The following is a 20,492-nucleotide window of genomic DNA, read 5'->3' on the forward strand; positions in this document are numbered from 1 at the left end:
CCTTATTCCCTCTCCTCCCTCTCTTTGTGCAAACACTGAGGCAAAGCAGTTTTACATAAACTACAATTTTATTTCTCATCACAGACCACCAGCTGCTGGCTGTGGTGTCACATGTCATTAACCAACTTGCTTAAGAGGATGAAACAAGACAATCTCAGGTTTAAGACTATCCTCGGACACAAACTGGGTACCCTGGGGATAAACAGACCACAGGGGTTGGGGTGACATTAGGCAACCAAGTCATCCATGAATAGCCGTCTGCTGGAGAGCAAGTATCCTATCCCGAAGCTGGGTTTCATCCTGATGCCTTTCTAGGGCCTGCAGCCCTGACTGTTGCAGGAAGGCCTGGGCAGCCTAAGGAGAGAGAAGGACCAACATTTAGATCCTAAAACCCAATTCCTAGTTCCACAATTAGACAGTACATTCCAAACAAGATGAAAGTTCTGAACTTCAGCCCACACAGGCTAGCCTTGGCCAGAGAACAAATACAGGTAGGATTCGAAGAGAGGGGCACCGTGGCAAGATCAGAAGCTTCTGAGCAAAGGATTGGAAACCAAACTCACCTCTGGCAGATACAGGAATAGCAGCTGCAGCAGCTCCAAACTCTGGCCTACTACTTCAGTGTCAGAGAGAACCAGTGTATTGAGCAGGCGGGAGAGCAAGGGCCCTGGCCACAACCGCTGGCAGTAAGCGGGACCCTTCTCCACAATATTGCACAGAACTCTAAGTACCTGCAGACACAAGGACAGCCCCCCCCCCAAGGATGAAAGCCAAGAATGATAGTGTGAGCAAGGCTGACTATGTGCCCAGGCATTAGTATAAGCTCGTCTATATGTAATTCCCACAACCACCTCTCAGATAGTACCCATTATAAGTGACGAGGTTGTGGCTTCCAGTGGTTTGGTGATTTACCCAAGGACAATAAGCGAGTAGTCTAAGACACCTAGGGGGCTGGAGAGAAGGCTCAGTGGTTAAGAGCACTAACTGTTCTTCCAGCAGCCACGTGGCAGATAACAACTGTAACTCCAATATATGATCCTCTCACACAGACATGCATGTAGACAAAACATCAACACACATAATAAGCAAATTATTAAAAAAAAAAACTTAGACTGTACTAGCTCTGAAACCAAACCATAGTACCTGCCAGCTCCCAGTTACGGGTGGTTAAGAGAGCTCAGGTCTGTTCTTCCTGTTTGCTTTGACCAGCAGTTCATGGACTCAAATTTTATAACAATACATACCAGCACACTTATCACACTTGATAGGGGCAACAGCTGCAAGAGGGGCTCGATCAGATCCAGAGAAAGCAAGGACGTACACAAAGTGGGACTATTTGCTGAAAAGGAAAACGTCATAGGAAGTGCCTGTAGTTCTCAACTGCTGCCCTCATAATATGACCCACTACAGCCTAGACCATAAAGAACTATCCTCTGCATCTAAAGGTCCAGATCCTGCTCAGTCTCAAGTATTGCTGCTGTCCAAATGGGTAGCATATGGGCCTTCAAGGACAAGATACCTATCCTGTCACTGAAGTCCCCTGCTCTTGGTTCTCCCAGCAAAATGAAAAAATCTATTCCTACTTCCTGTCTCCAGCAGCTTCAAGCTCTGAGGTCTAGCTACCAAGAGGCTAAGCATGTCATGAAAGGAATGGTTTTGTGTTTATAGCTTGTATACACATGGCACCCAGTACTCAGCATACGAACACACACTATAGGAAGTTAAGGGGGTACATCTATGGGAGTGTGACGGATGAGCTCCAGTCTCAGGCTTGCAAGACACGGTGTGTCCACATGGGGGAGCTCTTACTACATCTTCAGTCGCCTAGCTCCAGGAACCCCATGGAACCTAGGGTTACCACCAGCCCCAGGATTTTCAGAATGACTAGGTAAGAAGGAGACCACGGGGCTGGGTGGGTGTGCAAGAAGTGAGAGCGCTTCCCCTGGAGGGCTTTTATGACTGACGCTCTAATGGAGTATTATTTACTGAGCATCTCTGGCAATTCTGGGGAACAAGCTACGGTTGGAAGAAAGGAAGAAGTAGGGATCCCTGAGATTATTTTTGTGCATTGTGAAGGAACTAAGACCCAAGCAATTTATTGGGAAAGTAGGGAGGAAAAGATCACCTGACAGCCATGGGTAGATGGATGTATGGTCTTCCTACAAATAAGTCCTTTCAGGGACCCGTGCGAGATGGTTGGGGTGGGAGGACCTTCACTGAATGGGTAGGCAAAAGATTTTGTGGGCCACTCTTATAGCATCTGAATTGCCCCAGCCTCTATTCTCTTCTTTCCCTCTAACCTGCCCTTTGGTTTTAATAACTATTTTAATGACGACAAAAAGACCAGGCTTGTGCAGATTGTAGTAGCATACCAGTGAGGTTGTTGAGGAGCCAGAGGCCCTCAGGCAGCAAGGTGGGCTGTTTCTGAAGGAAGAACTGGAGGAGGATAAACACTGCTGCCACAACCCGCTCGTCTCTGAGCTCCACCTGCTCTCCCATGGCCTCCACTGGCACTTCTGTCAACAGGTTGCTCAGGCACCGAACCACGGGGCAGGCAAGCTGCAAGGACAAGGTGAGGGTGGTGGTAGGGAGCAGCAGACACGAAAGGGCACCGTGAGGAAAGGCGCAGACCCTTTGACTTACTAGCTCCAGTCCCACATCATCCATTCTCTGGACAGCCCCAGCCAATTCCAACAGCATCATTGCCAACGTGGGCAGAGCCCCATGGGAGAGAAGCATAGCATTGTTGACCTGGCTGGGTGACAGACAGAGCAGTCACTGTCAAGTCAATCCTGTGTTTAAGCTACAACACAACATAGGTCACTGGTTGTCCTGAGCCAAAGAAAGCACCATAGAGAGATGAAAACTCAGCAAAGCAATTTGAGAAACTAATGCAGTCCAAAGACTTAAGTCATATGTAGGGAGCCCCAGGAAAGACATTTTCCCAGTTGGCCTGTTACCTGCAAATGATGTAGTGAAGGCACCAGGCAAACTCCACAGCAACCCCAAGGTTCAGCTTCGGGCCTGGCTGCATCAGCAGTAGCATGTGCTGGAGAAGACTGGAGTCCAAAAGAGATCTGCCGGCAGAAGCAGGCTGTGAGCAATGGCTCCTCTCAAACACTTACAGCCAGAAAGTTCTCTCTGGCCAGACAGAGTAGAAAAAGGGAAAGCAGATCTGATCAGGCACCCATGGGCTACACTGCCAACAGGGTCAACCACGGCTGGTATCTGAAGACGCCATTTTACTCACGGAATGATCTTCTCTGGAGCTTCCTTAGCCTGTAGAAGCTGGGACAAGGCATATCCAAGGGCTTCCAGAACAGCCACATGAGGGGACTAGAAATAGACAGAGGAGGGAATTTGACTGGAAGGTCCTAAGGACCCAGAAGTCTTTAACCCCTTTGACACAGGGTAGAGGTTGGAGCTGCCCTGCTAAATCAGGGCAACGCATGGAGAGGAGCTAGAGGAGGCTTGCCAAGGAGAGACCAAGGAAGCACGCACCTGGATGCAGGCCGCCAAGGCCGGAACAATGCCCTGTGGCAGGAGCTGCTTTCTCACAGCCTCGCTCTCCACGATGAGGTTCCCCAGTGTATACAGACACAGCTCCTGAGAGCAGGCAACAAAAGTACTGGCCTGGGCTCACCTCATGCCAGGCCAGGATAGGAGAAAGGATGACATGTCCCTGTCCTTGAAGCTCGCAAGAGAGGAGAGATGATGGGTGTATGCACTGTTTTTAGTTTCCTAACCCCACCAGCTCAAGCTGCATATATTCATTCATATGCTAAGCCCAGAGCAAGGTTAAAAGGGACAGGCCTTACTATGAATTCTGAGCTGTGACCAGAGAGGTAGGTGAGGAGGTAGGAAGTGGCTGGCAGGCAGGCCTCGGCCACAGCAGACTGCTCAGAATGAGAGAGCTCATGTAGGCACCTAGCCGCCTCAAGCTGCAACAGGGCCCGGTTGCTGGTGAGAAGCCCGACAAGGGTCCGCATGCTGCCCTCCAGCCTACACGAATGACAGCAGAACCCTACTAAGTCTGTGGTCTATCCCACCCGCTCTCTTGTCCCCGAAAAGACCGGCCAACCACTCACACCGCCCACACTCACCTGGTAAAGGTTCGCTGTGTTTCAGGGTGCTGCAAGCCTCGACGAAGGCTGACCAGAGCCTTCTCCCTCTCCTTTTCATCTGTTCCCCGTTGGGCTAGCCGAAGGAGCTGCTGTACCTGAATCCCGAACAAGGAGAGGATGACATGTCATTGCCATGAAGCAAGTCCCAAGTCTCTGTCTACCGGCTTCATCTGAGACATCCTTAATACCACTATGGTATCACTACTCAGAACTTGTTATAACAATATGGCCGGTGTAGTGGCACAAGCCTTTAATCTCAGCATAGACGGGCAGATCTCATCAAGTTCAAGACCAGCCAAGTCTACATAGTGAGTTCCAGGACAGCTAGAGCTACAGAGACCCTATCTCAAAAACAAAACAACAATGAAACATTAAAATGACTACTAAGCACCATCTTTTTGGCAGGTTAGACAGGCAGAGGACCTACTACCAGCCCTGCTGCTAATTTCCAAAGCTTAAAACTGCTTCCTTGTCTGAAAAAACTAGAATGACATCTACTCTGCCTTATTTGTTTGTTTGGTCTGGTTTGGGTTTTTGAGACTGGTTTCTTTTTTTTTTTTTTTTTTTTTTTTTTTTGGTTTTTCGAGACAGGGTTTCTCTGTACTGTTTTGGAGGCTGTCCTGGAACTTGCTCTGTAGACCAGGCTGGCCTCGAACTCAGAGATCCGCCTGCCTCTGCCTCCCGAGTGCTGGGATTAAAGGCGTGCCGCCCTGCGAGACTGGTTTCTTTGTGTTGTCCTGGCTGTCCTGGAACTCAATCTGTTGACCAGGCTGGCCTCGAACTCAAGACGTACCCCACCACCGCATGGCTTACTCTGCCTTCTTACAGGGCGATTTCCAGGACAATATTAAACCCCTCCACCTGGCAAAACCCCCCTTCCTCCAGTTATCCTCCCAAGCAAACTATACTCCAGCAGCACCTATAACATGCTTACTACTTCCAAGCTTTTGCTCATCTATCACCTCTGCCTGATACACTCCAGACTCTCAAGTCTTTCAGGTCTCTGCTTTTCATGGCCTCAGGGAAGTTAGTGCCTTCCGGCTTCCTCCAACAAACCTGAGTTTCTCCTGTGCTTCAGGTTTCCTCCCGTGATAAAAACAGTAGGAAATCTGTTTCCTTCATTTGCCTTTGCATAGTTATTATTACTGTTGTTGTATCTTTTACTTTATTTTTATTGCATGAATGCTTTGCATATATGTCTGTTTACTACATGTGTGCCTGGTCCCTGTGCAGGTCAGAAGAGGGCATCAGATCTCCTGGAACAGGAGTTACAGGCAGCTGTGAGCCATTATGTGCGTGCTAGGAATCGACCTGGGTCCTCTGCAAGGGCAGCCAGTTTTCTAACCACTGAGACATCTGTCCAGCCCTGTGTCTGAACACTTCAAACTCTTTATCTTGTCAGTCTTCGTGTGCCTCAGTCCTCAATGTCCCAGCATAAAGGAAGCATACAATGAGTAATAACCGCTCTGGAGGAGTAAAATATAAACACAAGCACTACAAAAACAAGACATAAGCAATGCTTGCTGAGTGCAAGTCTGTGCTAGGGATGGAGCACAGTTGGTAAAGGCTTGCCTCGCTCATCCAAATTCCTGGATTAGATTCCCAGCACCCGATAAACCAGGTGTGGTGGTGAACAACTATAAGCCCAGCACTTAGGATGTGGAGGCAAGAGGATCAAGGTTCAAGGTCATCCTCAACCTAAGAGTTGAACGCAGCCTGGGATACAAGAGACCCTGTCAAACAAAAAAGCAACGGACAGCTGTATTCCCGATACTGTGCAGGTGTCTGGTTTGTTTTTAACAGGGTCTTGGTATGTGGCCAAAATTGGCCTCAAACTTAGCATCCTTCTGCCTCAAACCCCTACGTGCTGGGATTACAGGTGAGCCACACCCCAGCTGCCGCATGCTACCCTTCATGTGGGGGTTTGGGTATAGGGCCTGAGGCACGCTAGGAAAGCACTGCAGTGTCTCAAGTCCAGTGCGGAGAGCTGGGTGTGGGGGGACACACCACCGACTTTAGTACCTGAGCTACCGCAGGGGGATTCTAGTTGGTGACAGCTGGTATGTTCCAGGAAATGAGAAATGACAGTGCTTGGACTGAGTAACTGTTTAATCAGTAAGAGGCTATGCTATGCGTAGTTTAGCAGGTCACTGAAGGATTCTGGTTTCTGTGTGTCTACAACGAAATCAGGGTGGCAAATGCAGACTTTTTAGATAAGACTCTGTAGTACAGATGGTGGGGACACCTACGACGGAGAGGAAACTGGACTCTCTAAGAGGTTAAGAGGCACGTATTTCATTTGACGGTGGACGGATGTAAGGATGAGGGGCATTGAGCTTTCCAGGGTAATAGTTTCCAGCTTGACGGCTGATAGTGAGGGGTAGCTGGGGTTCAGGTTGGGCCGCCCTGCCCTCTCACCTCGGCCTCCCCAAGGAGCACGACTGCACTCTGGCCTCCGGCGTCTTCCGGAGCCTCTTCCCTCAGCAGCCTCTTGCTGACCAACTGCTGCTCCCTCCGCGCCTTCCGCAGAGCTGGGGGCGGAGGGCGTCTCGGTTAGGAGCGGGAGCGAGGCGCAGACGCTCGGATCCCAGTCAGGGCTCCCCCCACCCGACTCCCAACCGCCACTCCCTCGTCCGTTCACACCTGCCTCCCGCTCCCGCCGGCGGCACCGCAGCTCCTCCGCCCCGCACGCCCGCGCACTGAGACGGCCTGGCCGCCGACTCCACATTGCAGCAGCTCGGCCGAGGAGACGTCGGGCCGCGCAGGCGCCGAACCGAACGCAAGGCCCAGGGAGTCCACTCCGCCGGGTGGGGGCGGGGCTTACGTAAGGGGCAGGATTGCGTGTGAGGGCGGGGCCAGAGCGGGGCGGGGGAGGCGGAGGGGCGTGATAAGGGTGGAATTCCACAGTTGCAGTTTGGTCGTGAGGCTGCGGTTGTCTCAGCACTCAAGCTCAGGAAAGAGACTTGGACCCTGGTCTCCGCAGGCTCGCAGTGACGCCTTCTGCTCAGAAAAAACGCTTACCCCCGTGCCCTCTCGGCATAACAGCCGGTTTCACCAATTACTCCACTTCCACTATGAGCCTTCCTAAATGCTTGAAGCATATCTCCTAGGAGGTTTAAGACACGACTTTAAGCACATTTACTACTCTTTACTATTTCCAGCACTAGCCTCTGGCAGCTCACAGCTAATTACCTGTAACTTGAGTTCCTGCACATATGATGCGCATAAACTCATGCAGGCACACTAGACATACCATGAAAATAAATCTTGCTTGGCATGATGGCACATGCCTTTAGTCCCAGTGCTCAGAAAGCAGAAGTAGGGGGATTTTCTGAGAGTTTGACGCTATCCTGACCCACACAGCAAGTTCCAAACCAGCCAGAGGGATTCTGTCAAGAAAAAAAAGGGGAGGGGGGGGGGAATAAAAATAAATCTATTAAATAAATACTTACTTTTATTTTATGCATATGAGTGTTTTGCCTGAATGTATGTCTGTGCACTTATGCGCCTGGTGCCTGTGCTGGCCAGAAGACAGTATCAGATTCGCTGGAACCAGACTTAGATAGTTGGAAACTGCCCTGTGGGTGCTGGGAATTGAACTCAGGTCCTCTGAAGAGCAACAAATGCTCTAACTGCTGAACCATCTCTCCATCCCCCCAAAAATATTTAAACATTTCCCCCCCAAAATTCCCAATGGTGAGGCGGTGGTGGCGCACACCTTTAATCCTAGCACTTGGGAGGCAGAGGCAGGTGGATCTCTGTGAGTTCGGGACCAGCCTGGTCCATAAGAGCTAGTTCCAGGACAGCCTCCAAAGCTACATAGAAACCCTGTCTCAAAAACACCAAAAAGAAAATAAAAAAGAAAAAGAAAAGAAAGAAAGAGAAAAACCAAAATTATTGGGCAATGGTAGCACACATCTTTAATCCCAATACTTGGGAGTCAAAGGCAGGTGGATCTCTGTGAGTTCGGGACCAGTCAGTCTGGTCTACAGATCCAGTTCCAGGACAGCCAGAGCTACCAAAAAACAGCAGCAGTGCTCCCCTGGATGATTCACAAGGACCATTATTCCCATTTTATGCATGAGATTATAATTACCTCATGCCCAGTTGTCCTAGAACTCACTCTGTAGACCAGACTGGCCTCAAACTCACAGAGATCTGCTTGCCTCTGCCTCCCGAGTGCTGGCATTAAAGGCGTGTGCCAAGATAGTCCTAGTATTTTTTTTTTTTTAAGATACAGGAAAGGTACTGAGTAAGGTGAAAGTTCCTCACAACTTTAAAATCCGAATTGTGGCCAACTAGGTGAGGTGCGGTGTAATTCTAAGTCTCTTCTAGTCTGAACTGAAGGGCAGCCTCCAGGCTGAGGCACAAGCTGTTTCCTCTGCCTAGAACTCTGCCTGTTGCCTGCACTTTCCCAAACACCAATCTCAAGGTCCCAACTCCAGGCCAGATATGGTTTCTAACACTCAGGAGGCTGATGAAGAAGGTGTTCCATGAGTTTGGGGCCAGCCTGGACTACATAGCAAGACCCTCAATAAACCCTTAATTCCAGTTCCAATGTCCCATATCCCAGACCTTTAGACCATTGCCCCTCTTACATATGGCATCGTAACTGTTAACCATCGTGTGGTGGTTTAGAAGAGCTGTCCCCGTAGTCTTGTGTATTTAAGTACTTAGTCCCCACTTGGTGCTGTTTAAGTAAGTCTGAGAAACGTGGACTTGCTAGAGGAAATATGTCGCCGGAGGCCGGCTTTGCACCGGTTCTACTATGACCTCTCTGCCTGGTGTTGGCAGCTTGAGACACAAGCTCTCTGGTTCCCTGCCTCCCCATTTCTGCATCACGCATGCTTCTCCACCACGGTATCGATGGACTCTTACTGCTATGGAACTGTAAGTCCCAAACAAACTATTTCTTCTAAGTTGCTGTGCTGGATAGTTTTATGTCAACTTGACAAGAGATTTAGTCATCTGAGACAAAGGAACCTGGACTGAGAAAATGTCACCATAAGATCAAGCTGTAGGCAAGGATGTAAGGCATTTTCTTAATCAGCGATTGATGGGGGAGGGTCCAGCCCACTGTGGATGGGCACCTCAGGCCAATAGTCCCAGGCTCTGTAGGGAAGCAGGCTGAGCAAGGCAGGAGCAAGCCAGGAAGTTGCACTCCCCCATAGCCTCTACTTCAGTTCCTGCCTTGGCTTCCCGCCCTGACAGCTCTCAGTGATGGACTATTGCCACCTGGAAGTGTAAGATGAAATAATATCTTTTCTTCCCAAGTTGCTTTTGTGTCATGGTGTTTTATCACAGCAACAGAACGCTCCCATTCTCCAACCCCTTCTCCAACTTTCTCCCTAGTCTATAAGTGGTCAGCAAACTCTCTGGTCCCGTCCCGTCCTCAGATTTTCTCAGATTAAGCCTGCTCTGTCATGAAGTCACTGGTTTCCTTGTGTTCTTCCTTTGGCTGGCTGTTTCACAGCTGTCACTGTTTCTTCTCATACTTCCTTCCCAGTTCCAAGAGAATTAGTATTCTGGAGACATGAGAATTTTCCTTAGTGCCTCTAAGTTTTAGGAAGCTTGGGCAAACTTTGACACTTTGGCGATAATGAAAGTCTTTTGAAGACATGCTTGTGTCTCTTAGTTTGGCTGTCAGACTCTTGAGATAGAGGACCCCAAGAAACTGGAAATGTCCCAGAAATCTCATTCTGGGAAAAGAAAACCTAAAGCCAAACCCATGACTTCTCTCCTGATGCTTGGTAAAGAAGGAACTTTCCATCTAGAATAAAGTTCCAGGAATGTGCTGTGAAAAGAAAAAGGATAAATAATGCCTGTTGCTGGCCAGAGGAGGACTTATTCTTCCAGAAAAATCGATTTCACACAGTTCTGAAGACTTGTTAGACCACTTGCTGGGGAGAGTGCCCAGATGATCATAGGCAGAACCACAGACTGGGGGACTGCTTAGATATGCATAAACTTCAACCTCACAGAGGCCAGAAGAGGGTGCTGGATCCCCTGGAACTGGACTTGCAGGTGTTTTTGAGCTGCCTTGAAAGGGTGGTGAACCCAACCCATATTGAAAGCAAATGCTTTTAGCACAAATTGTTTTACACATCAACTTCTTTCCCTTGGATATTTTTCTACCCCTTGTCGTCAAGTCAATGAAGTCTGTAATCTCTACTATACAAACAAATGTCTGTAGATATTTAGCATCCTGTACCACCATCTCCCCAAGCCCACTATCCTTCCAGCCCCTGGACAGTTATTTGCTGAGCACCTATTATGTACCTTCCTGTGGTGATGGAGTCGGTGTCTTGACCCCTTCCTCTTGCAACAAGCTTCCAGCAGTGGCAGTGGCAGCTTCTCCTCCTCCTCCAGACTGGTGGGGAGGAGGCATGTGCATGCCACTGCGTATGTTTAGAGGAGGTAAGAGGACATATTCATGGGCTTGGTTGTCTTCCTACACCTTGATGTCGTTTCAAGTAATTGAGCTCAGACATTAGGCTTTTGTGGCAAGCACTTTACCGCTTGTTGGCCCCAAGACAGCCTCTTAATTCACATCTAACTCCTGGCTGAGAAGATGAGATGAGGTCTATGGCAAAACTATGTCCTGCCAGAAGTGTTCATTCAGACAGCTACCTCTGCCCAAACTGCCTTCTACATCCATCTGTGTGACAACACTGGTAACTCTTCGAGAACCAGCCCGTCCCCTTACTACCATCATCTTGGTTTTTAAAGTAGGACCTTGGCTTGGAGGACCTGTGTTGGGATAATCTTTCGTACACTGTGTGAAGACGTGTCTCTGTCCTGAATCACCTCCTAAGGCACCTTCTGATTGGCTTAATAAAGAGCTGAAAGGCCAATAGCTCGGCAGGAGAGGACAGGCAGGACTTCCAGGGAGAGACAGGAACTTGTGAAAAAGAATCAGGGGAGAGGGGATTCGCAAACCAGACATGAAGTCAGGTGTCTAGTACTGAGGAGAGGTACCGAGCCGCATAGCAGAGTGTAGATTAATATAAATAGGTCCCCCCCCAATGTAAAAAGCCAAGCAGTGGTGGCGCACGCCTTTAATCCCAGCATTGGGAAGGCAGAGGCAGGTGGATCTCTGTGAGTTCGAGACCACCCTGGCCTACAAGAGCAAGTTCCAGGACAGCCTCCAAAGCCACAGAGAAACCCTGTCTCGAAAAAACAAAAACAAAAACAAACAAAAAAAGAAACAATTGATAAAAATATAGAAGATAGGTAAACACTTTGGAAGAAACAGTCTTATTTATGAGTAATCAAATTCAAAACATTCAAATTAGATTGATTTTTTTCCTGTCATTCACAATTTAAATGGATTTGTGACACTCCACTTCCATACAGTGCTTCTAAGGTAACCTGGACACAGGTCAGGTCCCACCTACATGGCCTATGGAATGATTCTCAACTAGCTGAAAACATGCAGTCTTTGCATCAACAAATTTCCAGCCATTAGTTCAGCTCAATTGGAGTCTACCTTGGCTTCTGAGGTAACAGATAGATTTTTACATTGCTCACTTCTTTTTCCTTAGGACAGAGCTTTTGGTTTATTATCATTAATTTGGGAGTAATCCTGGAAATTATACTTATTTTGATTCTTGTTTCCCCAGTCATCTTTCGAGGACTGAAAAAACGCCCTTCAAGCCACACAAAAAGATCTACAGTCTCTTGAGTTAATAAACAAAAAAGGGCCGGGCGTTGGTGGTGCATGCCTTTAATCCCAGCACTCGGGAGGCAGAGGCAGGCAGATCTCTGTGAGTTCGAGGCCAGCCTGGTCTACAAGAGCTAGTTCCAGGACAGCCTCCAAAGCCACAGAGAAACCCTGTCTCAAAAAACCAAAAAAAAAAAAAAAAAAAAGGGCTGGGCGTTGGTGGTGCACGCCCTTAATCCCAGCACTCGGGAGGCAGAGGCAGGTGAATCTGTGAATTCGAGGCCAGCCTGGTCTACAGAGTGAGTTACAGGACAACCTCCAAAAACAATACAGAGAAACCCTGTCTCAAAACAAAACAAACAAACAAACAAAAAAAGGGGGATATGGCACAGCCATACTTGATGGGAAGGTCAAAAGTCACAAAGCCAGCACAGCTGCTTGACAGAGATTCCCCCAAAGCTGAGCCTCGTGATGGCTGCTGTGCTGCTTTTGGTTTTGATCGGCCTGCTGCTACTTGGGGGACTTTTAATGGTTGTACAGTTTGGGGATCTTGGGTTGATGGAAATTTGTCCTTGAATTACTTAAGACTTCTCCCACGAGTACTGCTTCTAAGCTTCCTCAGCAAAGTCCTGAACACATTACTCCTTCTGCTTTTAGGAAGATATCCTTATCTACTTGAAGGTCTGCCTTATATCCCAAAGGTTGTGACACACACAAAGAAGTCAGAGATCTCTACATGAGGCTAGGAGATATTCTTAAACATCTGTCCCTATAGTTACTCAGGAACAAGATAATCAACACAAAGTAAACTCAAAAAAGGTAAACAAGATTCAGTGGGCTGGAGAAGTTGGCCACAGATTAGATTACAAGTCTCTTCCCACCATACACGCAGGCAATTACACAGCGTATACAGCAACAAAGACAAGGCAGCTGAAGTTATCTCTGCCCTACACAGAGACGCATACTGATGGGCAAGAATGATGTAGAAAGAGTGAGATGTCAGGACCTCCCTTTCTTAGAAGACTTAGCACATGCAGAGAGAGCCACTGTGGTGTCTATGACCAAGGAACAACAAAATTCCAGGACGAGACATATAAACAAATTCTATAAATATATATTATGCCTGAATTTAAATAATAACTGCAGAAGCTTTGGCCTGAGAATCTTTCTTGGGCGCTCTGATCATTAAGAGTTAATAATACTGCCGGGCGTTGGTGGCGCATGCCTTTAATCCCAGCACTCGGGAGGCAGAGGCAGGTGGATCTCTGTGAGTTCGAGGCCAGGCTGGACCGACAGCCTCCAAAACAGAGAAACACTGTCTCGTAAAACCAAAAAAAAAAAAAAAAAAAAAAAAAAAGAGTTAATAATACTACCCTGCTTGGGACATCGCAATCTGCCTGGGTTAGCTTGAAGATTTTGCTTTGGCCTAGGGTCCTTGAAGCTAAAAAAGCTACTAGCCTGAGAACAGACTGTCATGTCTCTAGATGCTTAAAAAATTGGGTTATGGGATGGATGGGCAAAAATGGTTATAAAAGATAAGTGTTTATCAATGATGATTAAGCTTGAGGGGAAATGACTATAAAAGATAACTGTTCTGTTGCGGTTATCAATGATGACTAAAGATACACAAGAGGATGTGAACCGCATACCAAAAAGCAAAAACTGTATGATATCTGTTGTGGAACAACATGAGTGTATCCCTGCTTACTGAGTTCTGCACGAATAAACACTGGCCACAAGATTCTCCTGACCATCATGTCTGGCTCATCCTTCCCTCCCAGACTCCTTTCCTCCTCTCTAGGACGGTGGTGGTGCACGCCTTTAATCCCACAGTACAGGAGGCAGAGGCAGGAGGATCTCTGAGAGTTGAAGGTCAGCCTGGTCTACCGAGCGAGTGCCAGGATAGGTTCCAAAGCTACACAGAGAAACCCTGTCTCGGGAAAAAAAAGAAAGGAAGGAAGGAAGGAAGAAAAACTGGCTAGAAATAAGCCAAGTTAAGGCCAGGCATTCGTAAGAAGGAATGAGTCTCAGTATGTTTATTTAGAATCTGGGTGGCAGGCTCCCCAAAGAGCAAACAGCAAAGAGTTAAAACATACACACATGACACAGTTCTCAAATAGGTCTCCCCAGAAGTCCAGGGAGGCAAATTTCTGAGAGCTGTTATAATTCTATGGCTGCAGTCTCCCGCCTATGGGACACTGTTTCTTCTCCTCTCACAGGGAGCGCCTCCAAACCTTCAGAGATGGGGTCAATGGGTTTCCAAAGGAAAAAGCACTAAATACTAGGATGAACCATCTAAAGCATTTATTGAAGAACTTACTTTCCACAACAGGGCTGCAGCACCCCCAAAACAGACAGTGAGAGAGATGTCCCTCCTACATATGTCCATGTCACAGAACATTTATATGCAGCTTAAGGGCTGCAGCTAGTCTCCTTCAGGGTTTCAACAACCTAAATACCTTGATTAATGCCCAGGATTGTCCAACTCCCTGGTTTGGGTTCAGAAAAATAACTAGCATCTAGTTAAGACCATCAAGGCACTCTGAATTTCTTGGTCAAGACAAGAAAAAAAAAGTGAGGACATCAGGGGGGTCCTACAGGGAAGACTGCTTTAGAAAACACCTTGCTGTAGCTGGCTGCAGTGACACATGATTTTAATCCCCGGGAGGCAGAGACAGTTGGATCTGTGAGTGTTTCAGTTTGGTCTTAGTGAGTTCTAGAGCAGCCAGGATATAGTGAAACCATCCCAAAATAGTAATAGTAATAATAATAATAATAATAATAGTAAACTTTACTTCCCAATTTAAGGGATGTTGTACATGACAATGTGATTTGGCCAATGTATCTACCAAAAACCACATTTTACTTTGTTCTGTTTTTGAAACAAAATTCTAGCTGTCCTGGAACTCTCTTTGTAGACCAAGATGGGCTTGAATTCACAGAGATCCACCTGTCTCTGCCTCCTAAGTGGAGGATTAAAGGAATGCCCTGTTAGTCTAGCTAGGTATTTAAAAAAATTGTTAGTTGGGTAACAGTGGTATACACCTTTAATCCCAGCAGTTGGGAGGCAGAGATGGGCAGAGTGAGTTCCAGAACAGCCAGGGCAATACAGAGAAACCCTGTCTCAAAGAAAAGAAAGAAAAAAATTATTAAACAAGCTGGTGGCTCATGCCTGTAATCCTAGCACTTGGGGAGCAGAACCAGGAAGAAAATCATGAGTTCAAGGCTGGCCTGGGCTACATACACAGTGAGTTCCAGCCAGATTGCTACTAGAGTGAGAGAACATGGGAGGGAAGAAAGAGGGGGGGGGAGAGGGAGGAAAACAATTGCTAAACAAGGGATGGAGAGCAGGAAGGTTGCTTTTCATGCTAACTCTCAATCTTGAACTTCATTCTCCCTCTGGAATCCATAGATAAGTTCACAAACTTTCCACAAAGTCCAGTCACGCCCTTGAAGAAAATCAAGGACTTGGATTTGGATGGTGGGAAATTGTTAGAAACTTAAGGCTAGGGGAAAGGGGAGCTGAAATCTCAGGGATTGGGCTGCAGAATACTGATTAAGGCACTGTTGTGGTTCATCCTTTTCCTGTATGTACCAGACAAGCTTAAGGTGCTTAGGTCATCCTTCTGGCACAGGAAGAATTCTTCCTGTTTTGGTTCCTCCCTGTAAAAGACTTCATTATAATATTTACTAGGGAAGAGGGAAGAGAAGTGGTGAAGTGACCAGAGTTCACAGAGGAGAGGACAGAGTGACATCCCACGATTACATAAACTCACAGGGGCTGCCAAGGAGGGCAACAAGCGTGTGGTATGTGGAAGCCGCGTACAAGTGGGCCTTAGAAACTACGGAATCTATCGACTATGGTGAGTCAGACGGTCTTGGGGTGGAACCGGACCCACCCGAGGAACCCCAAGAACTGGCTGGAGTCCCCTGATCACTTCTGTCTTCTCAGGAGCCTGTGCTTGGCTTGTTGCTGGTGTTGCTGACGCCGGCGCACGCCTCCCCCGCCATGCCAGAGCCCTGCGAGCTGGATGAGCAGGGCGTCCACTGCTCCTGCAACTTCTCAGATCCGCAGCCGGATTGGTCCAACGCTTTTCTGTGTGCCGGGGCGCGGGACGTGGAATTCTACGGCGGCGGCCGCAGCCTGGAGCCCTTTCTAAAGCGCGTGGACACCGAAGCCGACCTGGGACAGTTCACAGATGTGGTCAGGTCCCTGCCCTGGCAACGGCTTACAGTGGGGGACGCGCGCGTTCCCGCTCCGATGCTGTTCGGAGTCCTGCGTATGCTCGGGTATTCCGGCCTCAAGGAACTAACTCTCGAAAACCTCGAGGTAACCAGCACCACGCTGCCGCCGCTTCAGGAAGCCACCGGCCCCGATCTCAACACCCTGAGCCTCAGCAACGTGTCGTGGGCGACAGAGGATGGCTGGCTCGCAGAGCTGCAGCAGTGGCTAAAGCCTGGACTCAAGGTATTGCGTATTGCCCAGGCACATTCACTCAACTTTTCCTGCGCACAGGTCCGAGTCTTCCCCTCCCTAGTCACCCTAGACCTGTCTGACAACCCCGAATTGGGCGAGCGAGGGCTGATCTCGGCTCTGTGTCAGCGCAAGTTCCCGGCTCTCCAAGTTCTAGCACTGCGCAACACAGGGATGGAGACGGCCAGCGGCGTGTGCTCTGTGCTGGCCGCCGCAAGTGTGCAGCTGCAAGGACTGGACCTTAGTCACAATTCACTGCGGCATACCGCAAGCGCTCCCGGGTGTGACTGGCCTAGCAAGCTAAACTCGCTCAATCTGTCTTTCACTGAACTACAGCAAGTACCCCAGGGACTTCCAACCAAACTCAACGTGCTTGATCTCAGTTACAACCAGCTGGATAGTAAACCGAGGCCAGATGAGCTGCCCAAGGTGGATAACCTGTTACTTGAAGGAAACCCCTTTCTAGAATACGAACCCCACTCCGGGAAGTATGACTCTGTTGTGGTGACAGCCCCAGTGCGTTTAACCCTGGCAGTGAGTGTGTCAGGAACTTTGGCTGTGCTCCAAGGAGCTGGCCTTTTTGCCTAATACCAAAGGAAGTAAAAGGAACATTTACCTTGTCCTGGCTTCTGAGGGTCCTGGTCAGGATGATCAGAACTTCTTGACCAATGAATCCTCTGCCTTTCAGTTATTAAAATGTCAAACCACGATGTAAGGGAGAAAAGAGAGTCTAGGCGGTTCAATGGGTTAAGACCACCAAGTTTGACTCCTGGTTTTGATCCTCAAGATCCACACAGAGGGAAAGAACTCACTCCTGAAAGTTGTCCATAGGAGCTCCACATACCTGCTGTGACACAGTGGTGTATGTGTGTGTGTGTGTATACATACAAATGTGCTCACAAAATAAATATTTTTAAAGTTACAACCTGTTGTTTGATTGGTTGTGTTTTGTTGTTTGATTGTTTTTTGAGACAGTCTGGCTATGTAGTCCTCGCTGGCCTCAAACTCACAGAGATCTGCCTGCCTCTGCCTCTGCCTCTGAGTGCTATGGTTAAGGGGATGTGCCTCATGCTCAATTTAAATAACCATGAGTCCATGCAACTCACTCTACAGATCTTTACTGAGTATCTGCAACACATCAGGCTCAGTGCAAGAGGAGGAATTCATTCTTAGACTTTATCCAACTCCCTGGAAACCCTACCTCCCCTCAAGAAAAGAACTCAGGGTCGGAAGGAACAAAGAAATGGAGAAGTAGGAGACAATGAACTTGGTTTTTTTTTTTTTTTTTTTTTTTTTTGGTTTTTCGAGACAGGGTTTCTGTGTATTGTTTTGGAGGCTGTCCTGGAACTCACTCGGTAGACCAGGCTGGCCTCGAAATCACAGAGAGCCTCTGCCTCCCGAGTGCTGGGATTAAAGGCGTGCACCACCAATGCCCGGCTGACAATGAACTTGTAGTGAGGGCTTTCTGAACAGATTGCTATAGTTGATGGCGATTGTTGTGGTTTGAGTGAGATGGGCCCCCGCAGGCTCAAGTGTTTGAATATTAGATCCCTATGGTGAAACTGTGCAAAGGGTTAGAAGGTGTGGCCTTGTTTGAGGAGGTGTGTCACTGGGGGGTAGGTTTTGAAGTTTCAAAAGCCTAGGCTATTTCCAGTTAGCTCTCTGACTTGTGCTCTGGGATCAAGTCATGAGCTATCGTCTTACTGGACCACGCCTGCTACCACAGACTCTAACTGACCCTCTAAACCAGTGCTTCTCACCCTTCCTAATGCTGTGACTCTTTAATACAGTTCCTCATGCTGTGCTGACCCCAGCCATAAAGTTATTTTCATTGCTACTTCATAACTGAATTGTAATGTAAATATCTGTGTTTTCTGATGGTCTTAGGTGACCCCCATAAAAAGGTTGTTTGATCCCCAACTTTCAAAAGCCAAAGGTAATAAAACCCAAGGCCATTTTCATTCTGTTTTGTTTTTTGTTTTTTGAGACAGGGTTCCTCTGTATAGCTTTGGAGCCTGTCCTGGAATTCGCTCAGTAGACCAGGCTAGCCTCGAACTCACAGAGATCCGCCTGTCTCTGCCCCCAAGTGCTGGGATTAAAGGTGAGTGCCAGCCACCACCACCCAGCTACGTTTTATTTTGTGAACAGTCGTTTACTGAGCACCTTCATGACGAGCACTGACCGCCCTCAAGGAGCTGAATGCCATGAATCTTGGGCTGACTCTGGTTTTCCTGAGTCTCTACTTAGACCCAGTCTCCTCTGGTCCACTCCAGTCCGGGCAAAGTGGACCTCACTGCTCCCATCTGCCTGTCTCAGCAAGAAAGATGGAGGGAGGGAGGGAAAGAAAGAAATTGAAGAAAAGAGAGAACCCCCCCCAAAATTTGGAGGGCCATCCAAGGGGAAAAAGACCACTGAATTTCCTTTGTCCAGGGCTTTTTTTTTTTAAGAAATATTATTTAGGGCCTGGAGAGATGGCTCAGCAGTGAAGAGTATTGACTGCTGTCCTAGAGAACCCTGGTTCAAGCCGGGCGGTGGTGGAGCACACCTTTAATCCCAGCACTCGGGAGGCAGAGGCAGGCGGATCTCTGTGAGTTCGAGGCTGGGCTGGACCGACAGCCTCGAAAACAATACAGAGAAACCCTGTCTCGTAAAAACCAAAAAAAAAAAAAAAAGAGAGAGAACCCTGGTTCAAATCCCAGTACCCACAAGGCAGCTCATATCTGTCTGTAACTCCAAGATCTGACACCCTCACACAGACATACATGCTGGGAAAACACCAATGAACATAAAATAAAAACGAATAATTTTTTTAAAGAAACATGAGTGCGTATATGTTTGTGTGTGTCATTTGTGTACCATGCCAGTGGAAGACAGAAAAGGGTGTAGGACCTCAGAGCCGGAGTTACAAGAGGCTATGAGCTATCCAACGTGGGGCCTTGGAATCAAACTTGGGTCCTCTAGAAGAGCCGCAAGTGCTCATCACCACTGAGACTTCTCTCCAGTCCCATCTGGGGCTGTCTAGAGTAATGGCAGGAACTGGATACAGCTGAAGTAATCTCTGCCAAAACTGGTTAATTCTGTGATGCTATAGGCCAAGCCTATGAAGAGTACACCCCACGTATATCCTGCCTGGCCCATCAGGAAGATGGCTGTGTTGCTCACACACTGCCCACCTGGTTAGGGGTATTTGGAGCTTCTCTGTCTATCTCCAGCTCAAACTTTGGCTGAGTTCTGTCCGTCAGTCATTTGTCAGTACCCTCTGACCTTGCAGTTAACTCAATTGCTGGTAATTACACATTTACAGGCTCAGCCTATAGCTTTACCATGACAGAGCGTTTACTCTACCTAGGCTTCAAGAGATGTGGCTGTAATCTTTCTTGGTTACTTCTTGTGTAGCACCTTGTTTATGGAGCAGCCGCCTGGATGGAAGCTTCTTGATAAGATATCTTTACTTACCAATTTAATCTGTTAACAACTAGCTGTGTTAGAAGAATACATAAAAAGCCAATAGTGCCTTATGTATGTTCTTCAAAGGCTTCAGAGTGATGTAAGGTACGTGGGAGGAGTACAGACTGGCCCAGATCCTTGTCCTTTTGTTCTGTTTTGTTTTCTGAGACAGGGATTCTCTGTGTAGCTCTGGCTGTCTTGGAACACACTTTGTAGACCAGGCTGGCCTCGAACTCACAGAGATCCTGCTGCCTCTGCCTCCTGAGTGCTGGGATTAAAGGCACGTGTCATCCCCACCCACTGATCCTTGTCCTTCTTATCTGTTTAATTTGACTGCCGGACACCCTGTGATAGGCCCTCTTATTCATCTTTATTAGTGCTCTACACGCTGCCATTTTAACCCTTCATCTTCCTTTCCATCCCAGCATCTATCCTCACGGTAAGGCATGTGAGCTTTTGCCGTGGGCAGCTTTCCCCTGTGGTGTTCCCTCCCTCAGAGAGCTAGCTGATGGGAGGCACCCTCGTCATTGGGGACATAAAGTGGTCAAGCAACTGTGACAAACAACATATCTCAATGACAGTAGGAGTCTCCCATTTTCAGCTCTAAATCCCAGCCCCCAGTGTGGTGCCTAAATGAATCCCAGCATCTATGTGAATCCCAGCAAGTGCTCCACCACTCTTTACTGGAAGACTGACTAAAAGGGAGGAATGGGTGTAGGGCTGGGCAATGCTACTATGAGGACACAGACAACAATATGAACCAGCACATATGCTAAGGCTGAAC

The 20,492-nt window shown here is 48.0% G+C and overlaps 2 protein-coding genes across 6 annotated transcripts; one reads left to right on the forward strand and one right to left on the reverse strand.

Annotated features, from left to right (window-relative positions):
* Nucleotides 1-49: 49 nt before the first annotated feature.
* On the reverse strand, nucleotides 50-6,928 carry Tmco6 (transmembrane and coiled-coil domains 6). 5 transcript variants are annotated; one of them, XM_005069082.3, is made up of 12 exons: nucleotides 6,768-6,928; nucleotides 6,543-6,655; nucleotides 4,104-4,219; nucleotides 3,819-4,002; nucleotides 3,502-3,606; nucleotides 3,251-3,336; nucleotides 2,961-3,077; nucleotides 2,644-2,755; nucleotides 2,373-2,559; nucleotides 1,245-1,339; nucleotides 564-731; nucleotides 50-354 (listed from the first exon to the last, which is right to left on the reverse strand). In XM_005069082.3, the coding sequence occupies exons 1-12, from the start codon at nucleotides 6,850-6,852 to the stop codon at nucleotides 241-243; spliced, it is 1,482 nt and encodes a 493-aa protein (XP_005069139.1). In that variant the 5' UTR covers nucleotides 6,853-6,928; the 3' UTR covers nucleotides 50-240. The 5 variants fall into 5 exon arrangements, with proteins under 5 accessions (XP_005069139.1, XP_012968185.2, XP_021082335.1 ...); XM_013112731.3 differs by lacking the exons at nucleotides 6,543-6,655; nucleotides 6,768-6,928 and having other exon boundaries at nucleotides 3,819-4,024; XM_021226676.2 differs by lacking the exons at nucleotides 6,543-6,655; nucleotides 6,768-6,928 and having other exon boundaries at nucleotides 3,819-4,027.
* Nucleotides 6,929-15,467: 8,539 nt separating this feature from the next.
* Cd14 (CD14 molecule) lies at nucleotides 15,468-17,183 on the forward strand. The gene is made up of 2 exons (XM_013112657.3): nucleotides 15,468-15,650; nucleotides 15,740-17,183. The coding sequence occupies exons 1-2, from the start codon at nucleotides 15,648-15,650 to the stop codon at nucleotides 16,847-16,849; spliced, it is 1,113 nt and encodes a 370-aa protein (XP_012968111.1). The 5' UTR covers nucleotides 15,468-15,647; the 3' UTR covers nucleotides 16,850-17,183.
* The last annotated feature ends 3,309 nt before the right edge of the window (nucleotides 17,184-20,492 follow it).

The sequence above is a fragment of the Mesocricetus auratus genome, unplaced genomic scaffold (genome assembly GCF_017639785.1).
Source record: "Mesocricetus auratus isolate SY011 unplaced genomic scaffold, BCM_Maur_2.0 Super-Scaffold_6730, whole genome shotgun sequence".
Taxonomy (NCBI): domain Eukaryota; kingdom Metazoa; phylum Chordata; class Mammalia; order Rodentia; family Cricetidae; genus Mesocricetus; species Mesocricetus auratus.

Excerpts from the sequence above, each read along its gene's own strand:
- Tmco6 (XM_005069082.3), bottom strand. The coding sequence starts at position 6,852 with ATGTGGAGTCGGCGGCCAGGCCGTCTCAGTGCGCGGGCGTGCGGGGCG. Across the intron at positions 3,078-3,250 it reads GCTCCAGAGAAGATCATTCC|ATCTCTTTTGGACTCCAGTC; the intron begins GTGAGTAAAATG and ends TTCTGCCGGCAG. Across the intron at positions 732-1,244 it reads CAAGTGTGATAAGTGTGCTG|GTACTTAGAGTTCTGTGCAA; the intron begins GTATGTATTGTT and ends TTGTGTCTGCAG.